This window comes from Capsicum annuum, chromosome 11 (assembly GCF_002878395.1).
Source record: "Capsicum annuum cultivar UCD-10X-F1 chromosome 11, UCD10Xv1.1, whole genome shotgun sequence".
Lineage (NCBI taxonomy): Eukaryota > Viridiplantae > Streptophyta > Magnoliopsida > Solanales > Solanaceae > Capsicum > Capsicum annuum.
This window is the reverse complement of record NC_061121.1, coordinates 134,982,378-135,002,503: the sequence shown is the minus strand read 5'-3', so window position 1 is coordinate 135,002,503 and position 20,126 is coordinate 134,982,378. Positions and strand designations below refer to the sequence as shown.

At 39.0% G+C, this 20,126-nt stretch overlaps 1 protein-coding gene across 10 annotated transcripts in view; it reads left to right on the top strand.

Annotated features, from left to right (window-relative positions):
* The first annotated feature begins 456 nt into the window (after positions 1-456).
* Positions 457-20,126, top strand: part of LOC107854192 (AT-rich interactive domain-containing protein 1A) — a 26,229-nt gene continuing 6,559 nt past the window's right edge. For 4 of the 10 annotated variants that reach the window (XR_007046832.1, XM_047398967.1, XM_016699188.2 and 1 more), the window contains exons 1-10: positions 457-1,078; positions 10,263-10,311; positions 11,174-11,593; positions 13,399-13,757; positions 13,842-14,030; positions 14,114-14,311; positions 14,572-14,646; positions 14,723-14,789; positions 14,903-15,920; positions 16,001-16,054. Coding sequence is in view for 9 of the 10 variants with exons in the window: in XM_047398967.1 (XP_047254923.1) it covers positions 710-1,078; positions 10,263-10,311; positions 11,174-11,593; positions 13,399-13,757; positions 13,842-14,030; positions 14,114-14,311; positions 14,572-14,646; positions 14,723-14,789; positions 14,903-15,920; positions 16,001-16,054 (2,798 nt within the window). In the remaining variant the exon portion in view is untranslated. The remainder of the gene's footprint in view (positions 1,079-10,262; positions 10,312-11,173; positions 11,594-13,398; positions 13,758-13,841; positions 14,031-14,113; positions 14,312-14,571; positions 14,647-14,722; positions 14,790-14,902; positions 15,921-16,000; positions 16,055-20,126) is intronic. The other 6 variants (XM_047398968.1, XM_047398966.1, XM_047398969.1 and 3 more) reach the window with 3 other exon arrangements.

Below are 20,126 nucleotides of genomic sequence, written 5' to 3'. Positions count from 1 at the left end.
AGCCAAATACCCAATTGCTAGTCAACATATAAAATATTTTTTTTTAATTCCAATCGGCCTTGTCTGGTCCGGTCCGATTAATCGGTGGTCCAGGTCCAATTTTCTAATCGGGCTGGTCCACCGGGTCAATCCATTTGGTCGGGCACCGGGCTTGATCAATCGGATCGGGCCCATCGATTGGGTCGGGTTAAATGAGCCGGAACGAGCCAAATCGACTCATTTGACAGGTTTACTTAGAGTAAGGTTGAAGGAGAGTTTTGAAAAATGTTATTCAGATTTTAAAAAATAAATTAAGTTAATTTTTTTTTTAAAAAAATATTTAAGCTAACCAAACATGTTTGACAATACATGAAAACATTTTTCCTTCTCAACTAACACACTCACAGATAGGAAAATTTGCCTTTATCTGAAAATTAGATTATTTTTTTCTAATAATAAATACAAAAAAATTACGGAAGAGTAATTATTTCACAAGCTGCAGTGCTTTTCCTTCTCAACTAACACACTCCTGCTTTTCTCCTTGTGTAGGCTTGCACACCATATTTTTCAACCCGAAACCACCCTCTCTACTTATCCCTTCTCCACTAAATTCTTCTGTTTTTTCTCTATTTCTCTTTCTCCACCGCCAATATCTTCCTCGTCCGGCCACCAGAACAACAATTTGCAGTCTTAATCCCTCAACCCAACTGTCGAAACCCTAAAAAAAGCTATGGACTTCCAACAACCGCATCCTTACAATCGTCCACCTCCACCACCACCACAACCACCGTTACCTCCTCCGCCGTCCATGGCGGATCCTCACTATCAGCTTCCGCATTCTCAACGACCGCCGGTCCCGTCACCTGGTTCATGGTACTCGAACCAATTCCAATACCACCCTCACCAATCTCCCCCGCCCCCTCCTCCTCATCAGCCGCAGCAGTGGGGTCCACCACCCCCCCCTCCTCCGCCATTTCCTGGACCTCCTCCTCAGGGTGGACCTTATCCACCACCCCATCATATTCAACAACAGGCTCAGTATCCACCTCCTCTTCCCCCGCGGCCTCATCTTCCCCAATCTTCTCCTCATGGAAATCAGGTGATATAATGTGTTCCTTTTAAATCTCCTTTTTTGTTTGAAAGCATTTTCGTGCCGTAATTTGGTTTCATCTATCCCTTCAACTTTGGGTGTGCATTACTAGACCATTAAATTTGTATAAAGTTGAACAAGTAGACACACGGGTACTACATGGCATAATACAAATTAGTTCGAGTGTATCCCAGTCTAATTGCGATGCCACGCATGATGTGTGTTACTTGTTCAACTTTATATAAGTTTAAGTGCCTACGTGTGCACATCCAAATTGGAGGGTATAGATGCCAGCTGAAGTGGACGAACAATCAGCGTATGTAATCGAGTTTCATGCCATCATGTCTTTCTGCCGAGGCCAAGTTAAGAGGCATGCTATGTATTATGATTTTTATTTTGCTTACCCTGTTTCTAAATGGGTTCCTTTGTGTACGACTTCAAGTTTTAACTATCTGATGTTGTAAAATTCTTTTACAATCTCATAGTAATATGACTTCTAGTCTCCAGCATGTTAATTGCCCTCCTCTTACGGTTTACCAACCCATCTTTAATGTAGATTTTAGCTCCAGTTGGGATTATGCAAACATTTACAGTCAGAGCATAAAACTTGAAATCTCGTTATTGCACTAGGTGTGAAAATGGTGCATTTTGCAAATGTTTATGTAATATGAAAAGTAAATGAGGAATAATTCCGTTGGTTATGAACTTTGTTAAGCTAGATTAGTAAAAGTATTCATATAGAGTGCAACAAAGCTTGCTTATTTTATTTATCTAGTAGTCTAGGAAGAGTTATTATTTGTTTCATGATATTAACTCATATGCCAAGATCATTTATTTTACTTAATCCTTGGACTATTTTTCCTTTTTTTTTTGGGTTTGTTGATTTATGTATTGGCTTTGACTAATGATTGCAGCTGCTGCATCTATCTGAGTAAAACTGCGTGCTAGTGGAGAGTGTTTGGGGAACTAGTGAAAAGTGAAAATATTCTTGGTAACTAGTATGAGAGAGAGAAAAGCGACCAATAATGATATATGGGAATAAGTGTTGCGGTACTGTTGCCCTCTAATACCAGCAGATTCACAGAACAAGTTTATTAAAAAATTTATTCATACAAGACTAGGCACAATTAGAAATAATCACATTTAACAAAAGGTACAAGTAACGTGCATAGAGGATCGGTTATTTGAAATAGTTTGGCCATGCTATACATAGACTTTCGGATACTATGTCCATAATATTTTAGACTATGATGATTGAAAGTATGAAAAGAGGATGAGGTATCTAAACTCACACGAAACTCAGTTGTTTTGGAAGACCTATAAGCTGTAGGTACTAATGTAGTCTCAACAAAGAAAATAACACATTAGAATTGGGCTAAGTAGTTGAAAATTGAGGTTTTATGGTGGTGGTTCTGTTATAATAGTTCTAGGTGCATGTCATTGGGTTCGAACTTTGGCACAAATAAAAGTCTAGTATTTAAGTGGAGAAGTGTAAAAGGCCGGTACCTTTATCCATTGAGTTTCAAAATGTGTGCTGCGTGACCTTGGGTTTTCTTGATTATCGAAAGAAAAAAATTTCATGGAAAATGTGGAGAGATAAAAGTTTTTCTCCTCTCAAGTCTAACGACCTTTACTCTATGAAACCTATTTTTCGGATGTTCTTTTTGTCAGTCATCTAGCCATTGGCAATTTTTGTTCATTTTTGGGGAAAAATCTTTTGATTTACTTGATATAGTGAATATTAATGTTCCTCATTGTATAGATGATTTGGTGGAGTTGGTATTACCCGTATATACCATCAGTTTGGCCATGTTTATGAATAAAAATACATTTACTTGATTAGAAAAAAGAACAGGACGGGTGGTGCATGATTATCAAGCGTAGTAGAACTGTAGAAGACTCATCAGTAGAATACGCCATGACAGAAGCATTTTCATCACTAAGAATGAGAATCATTGTAGGAGATTGGGAAGGATGATCAGACAAACATATATGAAGTACTCTAAAACTACTGCTACTGTTACAAATTTGTAGAATTGAAGGGATATGAAATCAAATATATTTGTTTCAGAGAATGGATACAATAAGGTATGGGATGATGATACACCTAATACGGTCCTGCACTTTCTAGGAAATCTTTTCAACCCAAGATTTAACCTTTATAATCAACAAATTAAGTCTTATGCTTAAGCCGTGAATCCTTTAGTGTTTGGATAGCGTGCACAAAGATTTATGACTGCCTCTGATAGTATCAAGGTTAGTCATGTAGCGGATAGCGAGAACAACCAGTGTCTATTAAAATGCCTTATTAGACGATTCAACTACACTTCCAGTCAAAGCCCAACCATGGAAGTGATCCAAAAGTGGTTCCTAAACAAATGGAAAATCATTGTTGGTCTTAAAGTCACTCCTAATCATAATTTGTTCCTCTTCGAATTTCCTTTGAGGAGAGAAGCTGTGTGTCAAGGCTAGAGACTGGTTTTGGAATGGCAAAAGATTCTTCTTGGAATGGTGGTCTCTGGTGTTTGGTCAAAACTGGCTAAATAACTGATGAACATGTTTGGGTCAAAAGTTTTGCATTCCTCTGCATATGTGGTGGTCACTGGATACCGTTATCAAGGACCTATGTGGCCGTTCATTGGTATAGATTAAGTCCAAAACCATAAATTGTCTTTTCTGGGCCCATATATATATTGTTAGAATATGAGTAGAAATAGGAATAACATATAAATTCCTACTTGGAAAAGGATTGTAATGTAGTGTCCTATTAAGAAAAGGATTGGAATGTAGTGTCTATAAATAGGACCTCAATGTAATAACGTTGATACAACAATTCAATAATATTCTCCTATACAAAGCTTCTATGATCTTGATAAAAAAAAATATCAAAGAGTTTCCGCTGCCGGCGGGCGGCTATAATTCATATATGCCGCCCGTCTGGCCAATGATTATATTACCAAAAGTTGGGTCACTGACTGTCCGGTGACTATTTTTCCATATCTATTTTTCGTAGCACCGTGCTTTTTTTCAGTGACTATTTTTTCATATTCGATTTGCGTAGCACCGTGCATCTTTCCGGACTGCTTTCTCATATCTGAGTTGCATAGCACCGTGCATCTTTCTGGTGACTCCTCAGATTTACTTTACGTAGTTCCGTACGTCTTTTCGGTGACTCCTCAAATCTAATTTATGTGGGATTGTGCCATCATTCCGACCCTACCCATATAATTTCTCTTTTTCAATAGGGTCGTGCATCATTCCAACCTTACCATATACTTTTTCAGTAAGGATGAGCCTTCATTCCGACCCTACTCATATAATTTCTCTTTTTCCGTAGGATCGTGCCGTCATTCCGACCCTACCCATATTTTCTATTTTCTAATAGGGTCGTGCCATCAATTCGACCTTACCCATATAATTTCTCTTTCTTGTAGGGTTGTGCTATCATTCCAACCCTACCCATATAATTTTTTCCTAGGTTGTGATCACTTTTCAACCATCAAATCTAATAATCCAGCGCGTGGGTATGTTTCGACCAGTTTTTCAGTGACTTTCTTGTTCAATATCTACTCATCTCTTGATTTCGAGATGACCCATATATTTTATACCAGTTTCCGGCAATTTTCCAGCTACAGATCGACTTCCCAACGATGTTTACTACTTTTCAGATTACCTTTTTAGTTTTTCCTTTTTAATTGAGGTCTCCCAGAAAGTTTTCTTGCAAATATCTTCACCAAGTCCCTCACCGATCCTCGTATTAATTACATCCATAACAAGCTTGGTACATATGCCTTCTATGCACTAGCTTGAGGGTGTGTGTTAGAATATGAGTAGAAATAGGAATAGCATATAGATTCCTACTTGGAAAAGGATTATAATGTAGTGTCCTATTAAGAAAAGGATTGGAATGTAGTGTCTATAAATAGGGCCTCAATGTAATAATGTTGATACACCAATTCAATAATATTTTTCTCTTATATTTTTCTCACACATATATATATATATAGAGAGAGAGAATAGGGCTTACGGAACATCAACTGAATATGGACTTTTTTTAAGCGAGTTGACCTGAGAACCCCTTTTTTACTATGTATAAAAAATGGAAAATCGTAATAAGGGTTTGGCTGCTAATAACTAAGGAGGTCATCCACTCACCAATTAGGTTATGTTGAGCATGAATTCTGTGTTTCACTTGGGATGCGAGACTCTCTCTTCTATATTTGTATCTTCCTATTATAGTACTACTAGTCCTTCAGACAAGCTTGAACTAAAAATGGGTGATTGAAGCTTCTATGGTGGAATTCTTAGATTTCAGAGAAGAAATGAATCTTATTGATCTTTAGCTAGAAGGTGGTGCTTATACTTGGCACAGAGGGGACACACAACCTCTGCTTCAAGAATTGGTAGAATCTTGTCAGATGAGAGGGATGGCGTTTTTAGCAATACCAAACAATCCCTCTTTTAGAAAGTGATGTAACATCTGATCTTATCCCTATTATACTGCAATGTAGAGATTGGGACCACCAAAAATCATATTTCAAGTTTAACAATTGGTGGCTGAATACTGATGCCTTTGTTGACTGACTTAAGAGTTGGTGGACAACTTTTGAGTTTTCAGGAAACCTGGTTATATTTTATCTTGTAAAATGGATTCCTTGAAAGCTAAACTAAGGGAGTGGAGTAAAAGCAACCAAGGAAACCTGAAAGTACAAAAATCAAGCCTCCTCAATCAACTGGCAGTGTTGGACAAGGCACTGAAAGGCAAAAACTTAATATAGGAGGAAATGGTGGAGAAGGCATCCTTGGACAAGGCACTGGAAGGAAGAAACTTAATAGAGGAGGAAATGGTGGAGAAGGAATCCTTGCTGATGAAGTATGAAGAACTTTAAAAAATGAAGAAATGGCACGGAGGCAAAGATGCAGGGCCATTTGGTGTTAAAGGAAGGAGATAGGAACACAAAGTTCTTTCATATAACTGCAGATGCCCACAAAAGATGCAACAACTTTGACCAATTACTGATTCAGGATGAATCAATATTCGAGCCACAGAGAATCATGAACGAGATTATGGAGTTCTTTAAAAAAACTCTACACTGAGATGAAAGAGTGGAGGCCTGCAAGCAGCTTTGTGATTTGTCTAACAATAACAGAGCAAGAAATGGAGTTGCTGTAGAGAAGATTTAAATAAAATGAAGGCGTAGGCTTTTTGAAAATGTGTGTGTGGAGAAGTCACTAGATGGATTTACAATAGGATTTCTTTATCAAATGCTGGGAGGTGCTCAAACCGGACATCGTAGGGGTATTTCACAATTTTCATGCTCATGCTATGTGACCTACATTGCTTTGATTCCCAAGTAGAAAGGTGCAATAATGTTAAGGAACCTTGGACCTATAAGTCACATAGGCAACATTTATAAGATTATTGCAAAAGTTCTGATTGAGAGAATAAAAATGTTAAATGGAAAAATTGGTAGATTCCCAACAGTTGACATTCATAAAAGGACGTAAATAAGGGATGCCATTTTAATAGCCAATGGAGCAGTGGACTCAAGACAAAAGCAGAAGAAGCGTGGCATTCTTTGCAAGCTAGATATTGAGAAAGTTTATGACCATGTGAACTGGAATTTTTTATTAAACATGCTACAACAAATGGGCTTTGGAGTGAAATGGATCAAGTGGATGAAATTTTATGTTTCTATATCCAAATCTCAGTCATTATTAATGGCTCCCCATAAGTATTTTTTGGCTTCTCAGTGAGGTCTAAGGCAGGGTGACCCACTGTCCCCTTTTCTGTTCATAATTTCCATTGAAAGGTTGAACGACATGATAAAAATTGCCAAACTTAATGGGTGGATTGAGGTAGCCATGAATGGTCATAACAATCAGGAGATTACACATCTCCGACATGCTGATGACACTGCTATTTTGTGATGCAGAGGTGGAGAAATTGAGAATTTTGAGAATTATCTCAGTCCTCGCTTTGGAAGTGATTCTGGGGAGACTTTCTGCTACTTATCTAGGCACACCACTATAACAAAAAGCTACAGTTCTCCAGAGCAATGTTATGGAGAAATGTGAGAAAAAGCTTTCAAGATGGAAGTGCCGATACTTGTCAACAGGAGGGGCTTTTGTGGTATTAGTCTATGGAAGAACCATAAGAAGCTGTGGAGTGTTTCTTGCATAATATTTCATTCAAGGTGGCAAATGGTATCGTCAAAGCATGTTGGTGGCCTGTACACTGGAGATCTTATTGTAAACGACTAGTGCATGTTAATGAAGTGGTGGTGAAGATATAGCCAAGGGGAAATGTGCTTTGGAGGTGGTAAATGAATGGTGCCAAGATCATATTGGTGTACAACGTTATCTGGGCCTCCTATGGTGTTAGTCTATGGAAGAACAATAGGAAGCTGTGGAGTGTTTCTCGTATAATATTATTCGAGGTGGGCAATGGTATCACATCGAATTATGGAAAGATAACTTACCATATGGGTCTATCCTAATAAATGATTTTCCCTATCTTTTCCATAGCTTTTGACTAAGATTCCATACGACAACAACAACAAACCCAATATATTCCTACATAGTGGGGTCTGGGGAGGGTAAAATGTACGCAGTCGATACCACTACATCCGAAGAAGTAGAGAGGCTGTTTCCGATAGACCCCGGCTCAAGACAAAGGACCGTAGACAAACGTCGCAAGCATACAACATGATAAAAATAACAGAGATACAACAACACAACAACAACATACCCAGTGTATTCCCACCTAGTGGGGTTTGGGGAGGGTAGAGTGTACGCAGACCATACCACTACCTCAGGAGAAGTAGAGATTCCGATAGACCCCTGGCTTAGGACCGATACCCATATACCAACCCAAATATAAGTGGATATAACTAGTATGGTACACAAGACAAACTAACAGAATACCAACCACAAAAGATAAGTACATATATAAACTAGTACGGTAAGCAAATTAAACTAACACCGCTAGCCACGAACAAAAAACTTCAGCCCCCGAGGAGCGCACCCCTACTATTACCGACGGCCTCCCACCCCTAACCCTTTACCCTAATTCGCTTCCTCCACACCTTCCTATCAAGGGTCATGTCCTCTGTTAGCTGTAACTGCTCCATATCCTAATCACCTCCCTCCAATATTTCTTTGGTCTACCTCTACCCCGCCTAAAACCATCCATAGCCAGTGTCTCACACCTTCGCACAGGAGCATCTAAGCCCCTCCTCATCACGTGCCCAAACCAACGTAACCTTACTTCTCGCATCTTGTCCTCCACCGAGCTAACTCCCACCTTCTCTCGAATAATCTCATTCCTTACCCTATCTTTCTTGGTATGCCCACACATCCATCGTAACATTCTCATCTTCGCCACCTTCAACTTTTGGATGTGGAAGTTCTTAACTAGCCAACACTCCGCTCCATACACCATAGCCGGCCGGACTACCACTCTATAGAACTTACCTTTAAGCTTCGGAGGCACCTTCTTATCACGTAGAACTCCCAAAGCGAGCCTCCATTTCAACTATCCTGCCCCAATACGACACGTGACGTCCTCGTCAATCTCACCATTGCCCTGAATCATAGACCCCAGATACTTGAAACTCTCCCTCTTCTGAATGGCCTGAGAATCCAGCTTCACAACCACTCCAGCCTCCTGCGACACATCACTGAACTTACACTCCAAGTACTCCGTCTTGGTTCTACTTAACCGAAATCCTTTAGACTCAAGCGTCTGCCTCAACAACAGAGATACAACAACCACACAAATAAAGTACATTAACCAACAAAGGACACCCCTCTTCCCAAACCCCAGCATTACCACCTAGCTACACCAAACTTTCCTAACTACAGCCTATGACTTAACCACACACCTTAGCCCTCTATCCTAATACTCTTCCTCCAAACCTTCCTATCGAGGGTCATGTCCTCAGTGAGCCGTAATTGCTCCATGTCACGTCTAATCACTTCTCCCCAGTATTTCTTCGGTCTACCCCTATCCCGCTTGAAACCATTCAAGGCCAACCTCTCACACCTACGAACTGGGGCATCCGTGCCCCTTCTCATCACATGACCAAACTATGTCAACCTCACTTCCCGTATCTTATTGACTAAGACTCCATAATCTCACAAAATAGAGAAGCAACTTCTGGGACTTATACATTGGGAGAAACGTTCAAGATTGGAAGCTTGAAGAACTACTGATATACTTGCAAATTTGGGGAGCCTGCAGAGTTAATGATGATGCAGTTCACAAACATGAAGTGGGATATCACAAAGGAGGGTTTATACACTGTGGAAGCAGATTATTCGCACATGTTTTCAGAATGAATTATAGAAGCTCACTTTGGAAACTAATCTGGAAAACTAAGTTACCTACAAAGGTGATTTGCTTTATCCGGAGATCTTATAGGAAGATTGTAAATAGATGTTTCCAGCATTCAGAAACCAACAAACACCTCTTTCTCCACTGTCCAATTGCTGTAGATATTTGGTATATGTTTCTCTATATTTTTACTCAGGTGGGTCTTTGGGCATCAAGGTTTCCTGTGAATGCTGGAGTTTGTGGGAAGAAGATCTGGAGAATCTGGAAGATGATACCATCATGTATTTTTTGGTGTTTTTGGACAAAAAGGAACCACAAGTATCTTGGTAGGATATCAACTTCTGACCACTTTCTCAGGGCTAGATGTCTCCTATGGTTATATAGTTGACACAACTTAGTACCTGGAAACTGCCCTATTAAATCTTTCGTCTTTGTCAGCTTCCTAGCCTTCTCAGAAATGGAGGTGACCTTATTATCTTGTGTTGTTTATCTTTTGTACTATCTGCACCTTTTTGATCCCTGTAATGAAATCTACTTCACTAAAAAACCAAGGAATCTCTTTATTTTGTTTGGAGATTTGTGTCAACAACATACCCAGTATATTCCTACCAAGTGGTGTCTGAGTTTGGAAATTTGTGTGATAATAGAAAACACAGAGAATCCCTGTTAGATATATTAGAATGACTGAATGAGTCCAATATGGTATTAAATGGATATTGAGGATTGATATATAGCCAACACGAAAAAATGTTGGAGGTGTAGTAGTAGTTGTTGTTGCTGTTACTGCTTCCTATTCTGATGATTTTTTTTTATAATATGTTGACTAATGAATGTAAGATTCTCATGTGCTTGCAGGACTGGGGCAGTATGAACTGGGGTCAACAGCAAAGTTGGGGAAACTCAGGTCTGGAAATATAGTATTGATTGGAGTTTATGCTTGTTTAGCATTCAATATGCTGGGATGCATCTGCAAGTTTCATGAAACCCCTTTATGGTTGAAAATTGTTTCGAATTTGATGCAAGCTGTGTCGTCTTTCTTAATTGTAGTATTTCTCTGAGTTGAGGCCAGTTCCTAAAATTTATTGATGTTTCACTTTTCTCTACTGCTGCTTCTTATTCATTTTGTGGCAAACTCAGACATGCTTAAATGTTACCAGAAAATAATTGGACTCATTTTGTTTGTTAGAATTCTGGAATGTTTAGAAGGGGTGTCATCATTTTACTTACTCCCAACTTCTATATAGTTCTCTGCAATGGTCTCCACAAGTGTCTGTTGTGTCATTTTGAACTGATCGATGCTATCTTTTCTTTAGTTAAAAAAGATAAAATCCTAGCTGTTGATTGATGAGGTTTGATAAAGAAGGTAGATGTTAATTTCTTAACTAGGTTAAATTCTTATCTAAAAAATGTCATTAGGTCTTAGAAGCTCAAATATAAAAACCTAGTTCACTGTTTATGAGAAGAGGTTTATTTACTGTAGTGGAATTTACTGGATGATCTTTCAAATTAGATTTCTCCCTCTGTCAGGACCTTCCTTTACTTTTTTTTTTGGGATTTTATTTCTCGTTAGCCCTGGTCAAATTCCGACTCCGTCGAAGCAGTATTTAGTTTCTATGTGATGTGCACTTGCATATATCCTTATAGTTTTTCCATCATGGTGGACTCCTGCCGTTGGTTAATAATATAGAGAGATCATATATTCTTTGCCTTTCTTTCCCCCCCTCTGGTACTTCTGTTCCCTAAAGGTTAAATCTACTATTAACTAGTAGCACATAGCAATGAGGATTGGGCTGCAAAGGCCCGAGAGTGGGCTGCTTCTAAGGCTGCTAGTGACCATCAGCACCAGCACTTGCAATTTACACATGATAGTAGGTCAGAACAGCAGAGTCATTACTATGAGCAATACACTCAATCTGCTGATCAACATCTTGAAGATATGCAACAACCACCATCAAGTAATCAACACTCCATGACTCCTGTGGCACCTCCTCAGAGGGCATCGTTTGGCCATTTGCAGGGGCCCTCATTCTTCAGCTCTGGGCAATCTCCTTATGTTCTACCTTACACTGCTAGAGATGGAAATTTCACTGGAGATTCAGTTGCTTCATTCCCTCAGCAAGGAAACTCATCCATAAGCCCATTAGTCCATCAGCAGGAGGTACCTTCTAGTTATTCTTCTATTACAGGTAAAAAAATTTAATTAATATATCAATACTGCATCTGAAGTTACTGCGCTTTTGAAATTGTTTCTGTACAGGAGTGTCTACATCAGTTTGTACTGCTTGTCGCTTCTAGTTACTCGTTTGGCAAGCTGTGTTTCCTCGTTCCCCTTGAGACATGATTAGAGTTTTACCCTTGTTGGTTCCTTTTCTTATCCAAAGCCTCAGTGTGACGGAAGTCACTTTAGATGATTGATGCTACTGTATTTTGATTTCATGGAATATTGGTTCCATTGTGTTGGCATATTCTTTCTGTTGTCCATCCTGCTAACTTTGTGTTCTGTTTTTCAGGAATACTCTTTTTTCTGATAATTCTTTTCCAAGGATTACAAGAAAAAGGAACAGTTGAAAATTCGATACTAGTTTGAAGTCAACTTGGATTAATGTTAATCAAGCTATTGGATAAACTTTTAAGCAATAACCTATCAAAAAATAGAAAGAGAAACTTTTAAGCAATTTTCTTTATTCTATTCAGCTAGAGTAGGCAAAATGGATTTCAATGATCTGCTTGTACTTGTCAATTAGACCTACCCGATTGCGCATTCCTTGAATGTGTGTCTGTCAAGTTTTCTGCCCTTCTGGCTAATTCGGAAACACCTGATTTGCATACTGACATGGAATTGGCGGAAACTCTCTCCTTTTTGTCCAATGATTTTTTCTCTTCCATATCTTCTCTATTGAGATTTAATTAGCAGAGGAGAGGACGATTTGGCCACAAGGCTATTTGGTCTAGTGAGCGCAACTTGTGATGTGTGGGTTAGGCGCACCTCATGGTTTCGAACGGTGCCACAGATAAGTATGATATTAAGTGAAGAAGGATGAAGGGGTGGCCCGATTATCCACCTTGTTTTGAACCGTTCACCACTTGTCCATGGAATTTCTCGGTTATAAAAAAAAATTGGTTGAGGAGAGGATTCAATTTATTTGAAGATTTGGCTCTCATATATCAAGTTATTGTTATCCAAGTAGCCTGACAATTATATGAGTGATAATAACAGAGATTACCGTCACAGCCTAAAAGGAAGTGAAAACTGTAGGAAGCGCATCAGTTATGAAGGACAAGAAATATTATGGACGCATGAAAAATTAAAATTAGAATGACATAGTGTATCTATTTGCAAAAAAAAAAAAAAAAAAAAACAGTAGCTCTTGCCTTTGAAGACAGTTGCTTAGAGGGTTTTACATCTGTAAATGTTTTTTTGCCCATATGTACTGTCTTTTGTACTGGTTAGCACTGCGTTGGCACCTATACCATTACAAGTCTTTTTCTTAAACTAAAGTATCAAATATTTCAAATTTCGTAAAAAATTGTAATTAAATATTCATTTATTATTCTTTTGTCCATTAAACTATTTGTTTTGTTCTGCCTTCCTGATTTAGAAGGCTATGTAAGAGATGTCAGTCTAAAATTGAGAACTGGAGTCTCAAGCAGTATGAGTTTTATTCTGTTGACACAGGGAGTCTCTTTTTGAAGTGCTCTTTCCTTATAGCATTGTTTTACCTTCAACACATTTGTAGCTTGTGTGGCTAAAGATCTTTGCCTGATCATCAACTATGCATGATGGAACTACCTTTTACATAGGAATTAGTAGGCTGGTTCCTGCAGCAGTTTGTTTTGTCATGTTTCTGAACATAAACGGTGTGAGAATCCTATGTCAGGAAATGTTTGTGTCTGTAGTCCTTGTGGTTGCAAATACAATTGTAGAAGTTACAGAGAATATTTTCTGTTGATTTGCAACTATTTAGTTTCTGAATACCCATTTTATTGTCAGGTAAAGAAGAGGCTGGAAATCAACATGAGGCGTTCTATGGTTCTTCACCTTTGCCTACCAACTCTTCTCAGCAGCAACATGCACAACTAACGCCAGCACCCAACAAAACTGCAGTGATGGAAGAGCGTCATTACAACATGGGTCCTGATCTTAGTGATCAGCCTTTGGATTTTGCACCTTGTTTTAATCATGAGCACGACCGACATTCCCAGCCCTATTATGTTCGTGCTGATTCAGGAGGCTCTCTGGGGGTTGCAGATCATGTTTCAGCAATGCCTTCCAATTATATGTGGCCTTCTGCTGCTGCTCCTGGTGCTGCATATCCTCCTCTTCCTCCAATGCCTCCAGTTGGGTCTCAGGTTTTAGTTTTACTCCAATTTAAATTAGACCCAATGGTTTAGATGCCATGATTGAGCTTCCCTGTTGTTACTTTCATACCGCAGGTTGATCCTTCTGTTGTTGGAGCTTCTCCAGCCCCTGAACACACTGCACCCCTCTTTGGAAGGGCACAGAGTTCAAGCTTCCACTCACCGTCAGTTGGTGCACACTTCGGTGTTGGTGCGGGGGGCACCCAGCATACTGCAGCAGCTTTTCCTGCTGATGCATATGGGATTTCTGATCGCCCTAAAAAGGTTTGTATACTTGTTCTGTGGACTTGCAGTTTGTAAACTATAGAGTCATGATTCATCTGTATCATTTGTCTGGTCTATTTTAGGCTGCTGTTCCAAACTGGCTTAGAGAGGAAATAATAAAGAAGAAAGCTGTCATCACTACTTCAGCTCAAGAGCTTCCAAAGGAAGATTCTCAATCTATTGAAGATGAAGGTGTCAATAAATCTTACCAGAAAGTTGACCAGGCTGATAGTAAAAGCATCGATTCTTCAAGGTCAACCGAGGAAGAGGATGATGATGAGGTCATTTACGTTACTTGGTTATTCATTTGACAGAAGATGTTGCTTTTTTGTTGAATTTGTTTCATGTAAGAAGTCTGTTTACTTGGTTTAATATACCCTTTTTGGACTATTCCGTTCCAATGAATTTATAGTGTTGAGGCTTTCCTTTTCTATTTTTTTTAAATTTTTCGTGAGTTATTCCTTTTGGGTTGTCTTTGATTATTATTTTATTCACGTCATACAATGTGTAGGCTTATTTGAATTTTTATTGGTTCATGCAGGTTGAGGTGGAAGCAGCACGAACTGCAGCGATGAATAAGGAAATAAAGCGTGTCCTAACTGAAGTTCTTTTAAAGGTTATTGATGATAAATATGTGATCGATTTCTTTACGTGGTATTTGAAGATGTGTTGACTAGATGCTGTTTTTACAGGTTACTGATGAGCTATTTAATGAGATTGCCACAAGGGTTCTTAATGAAGAGGATCTCGCTGTTGATGGTTGGTATCTTCCTTTTTCAAATCTTTTCCTCTCTAAATTTCTTCTTTCACTCATGTCTTTGCGCTCGGGTCATTTATTTATGAGACTAAGTTGGTTTTCTTCCTCTCTTAAGTTGAGCAAACAAATGGTGCTTCCAGTCAGAAGGTGTTAGCATCTGTTCAAGCTGTTACAACTCCCAAGGCCTCTGCCAAGGTTCTGATACCAAACAAACTTGAAGAGGCTCATTCTGTTAATGCCGGTGAAAAATCTACTTCCACTTCTCCTGGGGATCTGTTAGGCCTTGCTAACTATGCATCAGATGATGAGGATGACAGCGAAATCCAGAGTTCTGATAAGCGAAAGCCCGAAGAGCATGAAAATGGAAAATCACATGAAGAGTCTGAGGAGCATGATAGATCTCCTGCAAACCTGGAAAAAAATCCTCACAAACTGCGTCCCAATGTTGGCACTGATGACAGGTCAACTGGATATTCTGCACATGAAGATGCTGGAGGCTCCTCTAAGACTCAGTCCAGAGTTCCAGAGGATAAGATGCCAGGTGGGAAGGATGTCGTGAGAACCGAAAAGCTGTCTCAGACTCCTGACTTCAAAAATACTAAAATAGATACTTCCAGAAGCGAAGACAGAAGAGATAAGGCGGATAAGAGCGGTAAACGTGAAGTTAGAAAGGGTTCTGACACTAAAGATAATGGTATGCACATTACAAGCTCAAAGGACAGAAAAACTGAGATAGAAGAAGAAAATCGTGGGCATCATGAGGAAAGACGTTCTAGAAAGGAAAAAGTGAATGATTTAGATGGTTCAAAAGATATTGTGAAGGAGAAAAGCCGTAAGTCAGGGGAAAAAGCCAAGGAATCTGACTCGAGGAAAAGGCCCTCACCCTCTAATGCCAAGGAAGAAAGAAAGGAGACAGAAAGAGATAGCAGAGCTGGTGTCATCACAGATAATGGTAGAAAAGGAGAGAGAACTAAGGATGAGAAAAGAGAAAAATCTAGTCGTAAAGATGAAAGGGGCTCCAGCAGACATAAAAGACATCGTTCATCTTCTAATGATAGCAGGGGTAGAGAGCGCAAGGACCACTCAACTCGTGCCAATGATCCCAGTGATGAATCTTCAGATGATTCTAGAAGGTTTGTTTTTATTTTCTCATCCTTGCGGTGCAATAATTGGACCCTCACGTAATTGCTCATCTTTCTCTAATGAATTGTAGGAAGGTGCGGTCAAATAGACACAGATCACCATCGCCACTCAGGTCAACGAAAAGGTATCTTTTCTAATGCCTGGATTCTCTATTTGTTTCCCTTAACTCAAAATTCTCAAATCATATATTTACTATTCACGAACTTGTTCACTATTTGTTGGTCGTGATCTTCCGCCTCCCCGGAAATTGACATCTTTTTTATTATATTTTGTTTATTTTTAATTAACTGTTCACTACTTAATTGGGTTAGTAATGTGAGGCGATGGGGTAGTCCTGGGAAGTGTTGAGTTCCTTTCTCTTTTTATCATTGTTTTTCTTTGATATGTAGCTATCTTTTTTACTGTTTCTACTGCATGCAAAATAACTGCTCTTGTAGTTTGTTGTTCTTCGATTTCTGGTGCTATCTAGTGTTTCGTGTAGTTTGATTGTAGTGTTGTTTTGAGACTATCTGTTGTTTTCGTTTACTATCTACTCCCTCTGTCCAATTTATATGACTCACTTTCCTTTTTAGTCAATGCCAAGAAGAATGACGCATTTCTTTATTTAGTAACAATTTAATTTTAAAATGTGTATTTTACCTTTAATGAAATGATTTATAGCCACCGAAACATTTGTGACTTAATTTAGACCATAAGTTTTAAGTCTTCTTTCTTAAATTCCGTGCCAAGTCAAACTAACATAAATTGGGACGGAGGGAGTATTATCAATTGTACTTCCATTACGTCTTTTTCTGGTCTGTTTTTGTCTTGAGACGGGGGCCTATCGGAAACAGTCTCTACTTCACCTATGAGGCAAAGTTAAGGTCTGCGTACACTCTACCCTCCCAAACCCCACTTTGTGGGAATACACTAGGTATGTTGTTGTTGTTCTACTGCATGCAAACATTTTTGATCGCTTGGCTCATCTTCCATTCAAGAAGGTATGTGAGTTTTAGAGATATTGTGGGAATGAACTAACTTCAGGCAAAGATCTAGCAGGCAACTTTCTGCTGAGTGAAAGAAATGAGTTATTTCCAAAAAGAGTGATTATTTGTGGCAATGTCGAAGCAATTTTCTTTAGGGGTTATCTGATAGACTTACTGCGGAAAAATAGTAAATAGAGAAACAAATATTGATGTTTTACACTAGATATACTGATATTACAACAATAAATCTGAAGACAGCCACTAGGAAACTGCTAATACTGGTAGATACAACCTGACACATGAATGAAATTCACTAATACACAGTACATACTACTAAGATTTCACAAATTCCAGCATTCCCAGACATTCGAGAGGCTAGACCTCCCAGAAGATTCCCTTTTCTTTTTTCAATATCTGTCCACTGTCCTTCCCCTTTTTCTACAGAAAAAATCACCCAATACATGTGTAACTGTCTCATGACAGTTACTAAGTTTCCCAATTGCTTATTTTGGCCTCCTAGAATAAGTTTTTATAACTTGAGGTACATCATTACCACCCGCCCCTATAAGAGTCACCTTGAGGTCGGGAAATTGCAGATTAATGATTGCATGTTCCTCCCAAGTGTTCTCAAATTCTGGTAGCGTCTTCCACTTGATTAACACTTCCCACTTACCATTGATTAGTTTCCTGATCTGCCTCACTGCTTCAGGTTCAACTTGAAGCTCCAAATCTTGGGTAAGAAATGGAGGTAGGTTTTGAACAAGAGTAGTTGGAAGCAAGCATTTTCTCAACTGTGAAACATGAAACACTGAATGAATGCGAGTTCCAGCCGGTAACTCCAACCGATAAGCTATGGGACCAATCCTTTCTAGAATCTTAAAAAGGCCATAAAAACGGGGACTGAGTTTTTCATTGATCTTCTTAGCCAAAGAACGTAGATTATAGGGCCGAAGTTTGAGATATACCATTTCACCAATCTCAAAAATCGCTTCTCGACGATGTGGATCAGCTTGATTCTTCATTCTTTCTTGTGTTTGCAGTAGATGTTCTTTGAGTTCAGTTAAGATCGTATTTCTAGTGCGCACCTGCTCATTTACTTCTTCTACCGCTGAAGTCATGTCATCTATGTGAAAAATTGATGGTGGGTCCCTTCCGTATAATGCCTTAAAGGGTGTCATACCTGCAGATCTGTTAAAGGATGTATTAAACCAATATTCTGCCCAAGATAACCAGTGGGACTGTTGTTTAGGATTTTCTCCTGCCATACAATGGAGATATGTCTCCAAACTTGTATTCACGACTTCGTTTGCCTATTGGTTTCCGGATGATATGAAGAGCTATAGCATAAGGTAGTACCTGCTATTTTGAATAGCTCTTTCCAAAATTGGCTTATGAACACACGGTCACGATCAGACACAATAGATTTAGGAAATCCATGCAGTTTAACCACTTTCTTAATAAAAACAGCAGCCACATCTTTAGCATTAAAAGGGTGTGAAAGTGGAATGAAATGTGCATATTTAGTAAGACGATCCACCACAACCAATATAGTATCAAACCCATGGGATTTAGGAAGGTCAGTAATGAAGTCCATAGTTACATCCTCCCAGACATGATAAGGTATAGGCAAAGGTTGAAGTAACCTTGCAGGACTCAAAGTTTGAGATTTGTTCTTTTGACAAATTTCACACCTGAAAACGAAGTCTTGCACATCCCGCCTCATACCTTCCCAATAGATATTCTTAGACAACCTTTTATATGTGCGAAGATACCCCGAATGGCCTCCTATAGGAGAAGAATGAGATTCTTTCAATAGTACAGGTATACGAGATGATCCTTGTGGCAAAACTAAGCGTCCTTTGAATAGTAGACATCCATTCTTCTAGCTGTATTTGTCATCTGTTTGCTGTCCTGAGATTAACTTCTGCAAAATAGAAGTCATTTTGGTGTCTCGTTGTACTTTCTGGTCCCATTCTTCCTTGTCTTCATATTTCCAAATTGAAAATGCATATAACTCTGCAGATTCCCCGCGTCTTGACAATGCATCAGCCACTCTATTTTCAGCACCCGGTTTGTACTTTATCTCAAACTTATAACCCATGAGTTTGGAAACCCATTTCTGTTGATTATCCTCCATGACTCTCTGTTCTAGCAAAAATTTAAGGGCTTTTTGATTTGTTCTGATGATGAAATGATGGCCCGTCTAGTAGTGATTCCATCTTTTGATAGCTAACACAATAGCCATTAACTCCCGTTCATATACCGAACATTGTCTTGCTCTAGAAGAAAGCATTCGACTGAAATAAGCGATAGGTTTACCATTTTGCATTAAAACTGCACTGACACCAAATCTCGAAGCATCAGTTTCAATTACAAAAGGCTGAGAAAAATTCGGCATCGCTAAAACGGGCACTTGAGTCATAGACAACTTTAACGCTTCAAATGATTGTTGGGCTCGTTCTCCCCATGAAAAGGCATCCTTTTTAAGTAAATCAGTCAAAGGGGCAACGATCTTGCCATAGTCTTTGACAATTTTCTGTAATATCCAGTGAGTCCCAAAAATCCCCGCAAAGACTTGATATCTTTAGGAACTGGCCAAGATATCATACTCTCAATCTTGGAGGGATCAGCTTGCACTCCTTCAGAGGAAATGATATGGCCCAAATATTCAAGTTTAAGCTGACCAAACATGCACTTTTATTTGTTGATCACCAGTTGATTCTCTTTGAGAATATCCAAAACAACCTTGAGATACCCAAGATGTGAAGCATAGTCCTTACTGTAAATCAAAATATCATCAAAGAATACTAAAACAAATTTCCGCAAATAATTCCTGAAAATATCATTCATAGTGATTGAAAAGTCGAGGGTGCATTGGTCAAGCCAAATGGCATGACCATAAACTCATAATGTCCCTCATGGGTGCGGAAGGCTGTTTTTTTCTTCATCTCCAGCTTGAATGCGAAATTGATGATAACCCGACTTAAGATTCAACTTTGTAAATATGGTGGCTCCCCCTAGCTCATCCAGTAACTCATCAATGCATGGTATTGGAAATTTATAGGGGATAGTGATATCATTAAGAGCCCGATAAGCCACGCAAAATCGCCAACTTCCATCTTTCTTCTTAACCAGTAATACTGGACTAGAATATGGACTAGAACTAGCCTTAATGATTCCGGCGGCCAACATCTCCTTGACCAAACGCTCGATCTCCGCTTTTTGAGAATG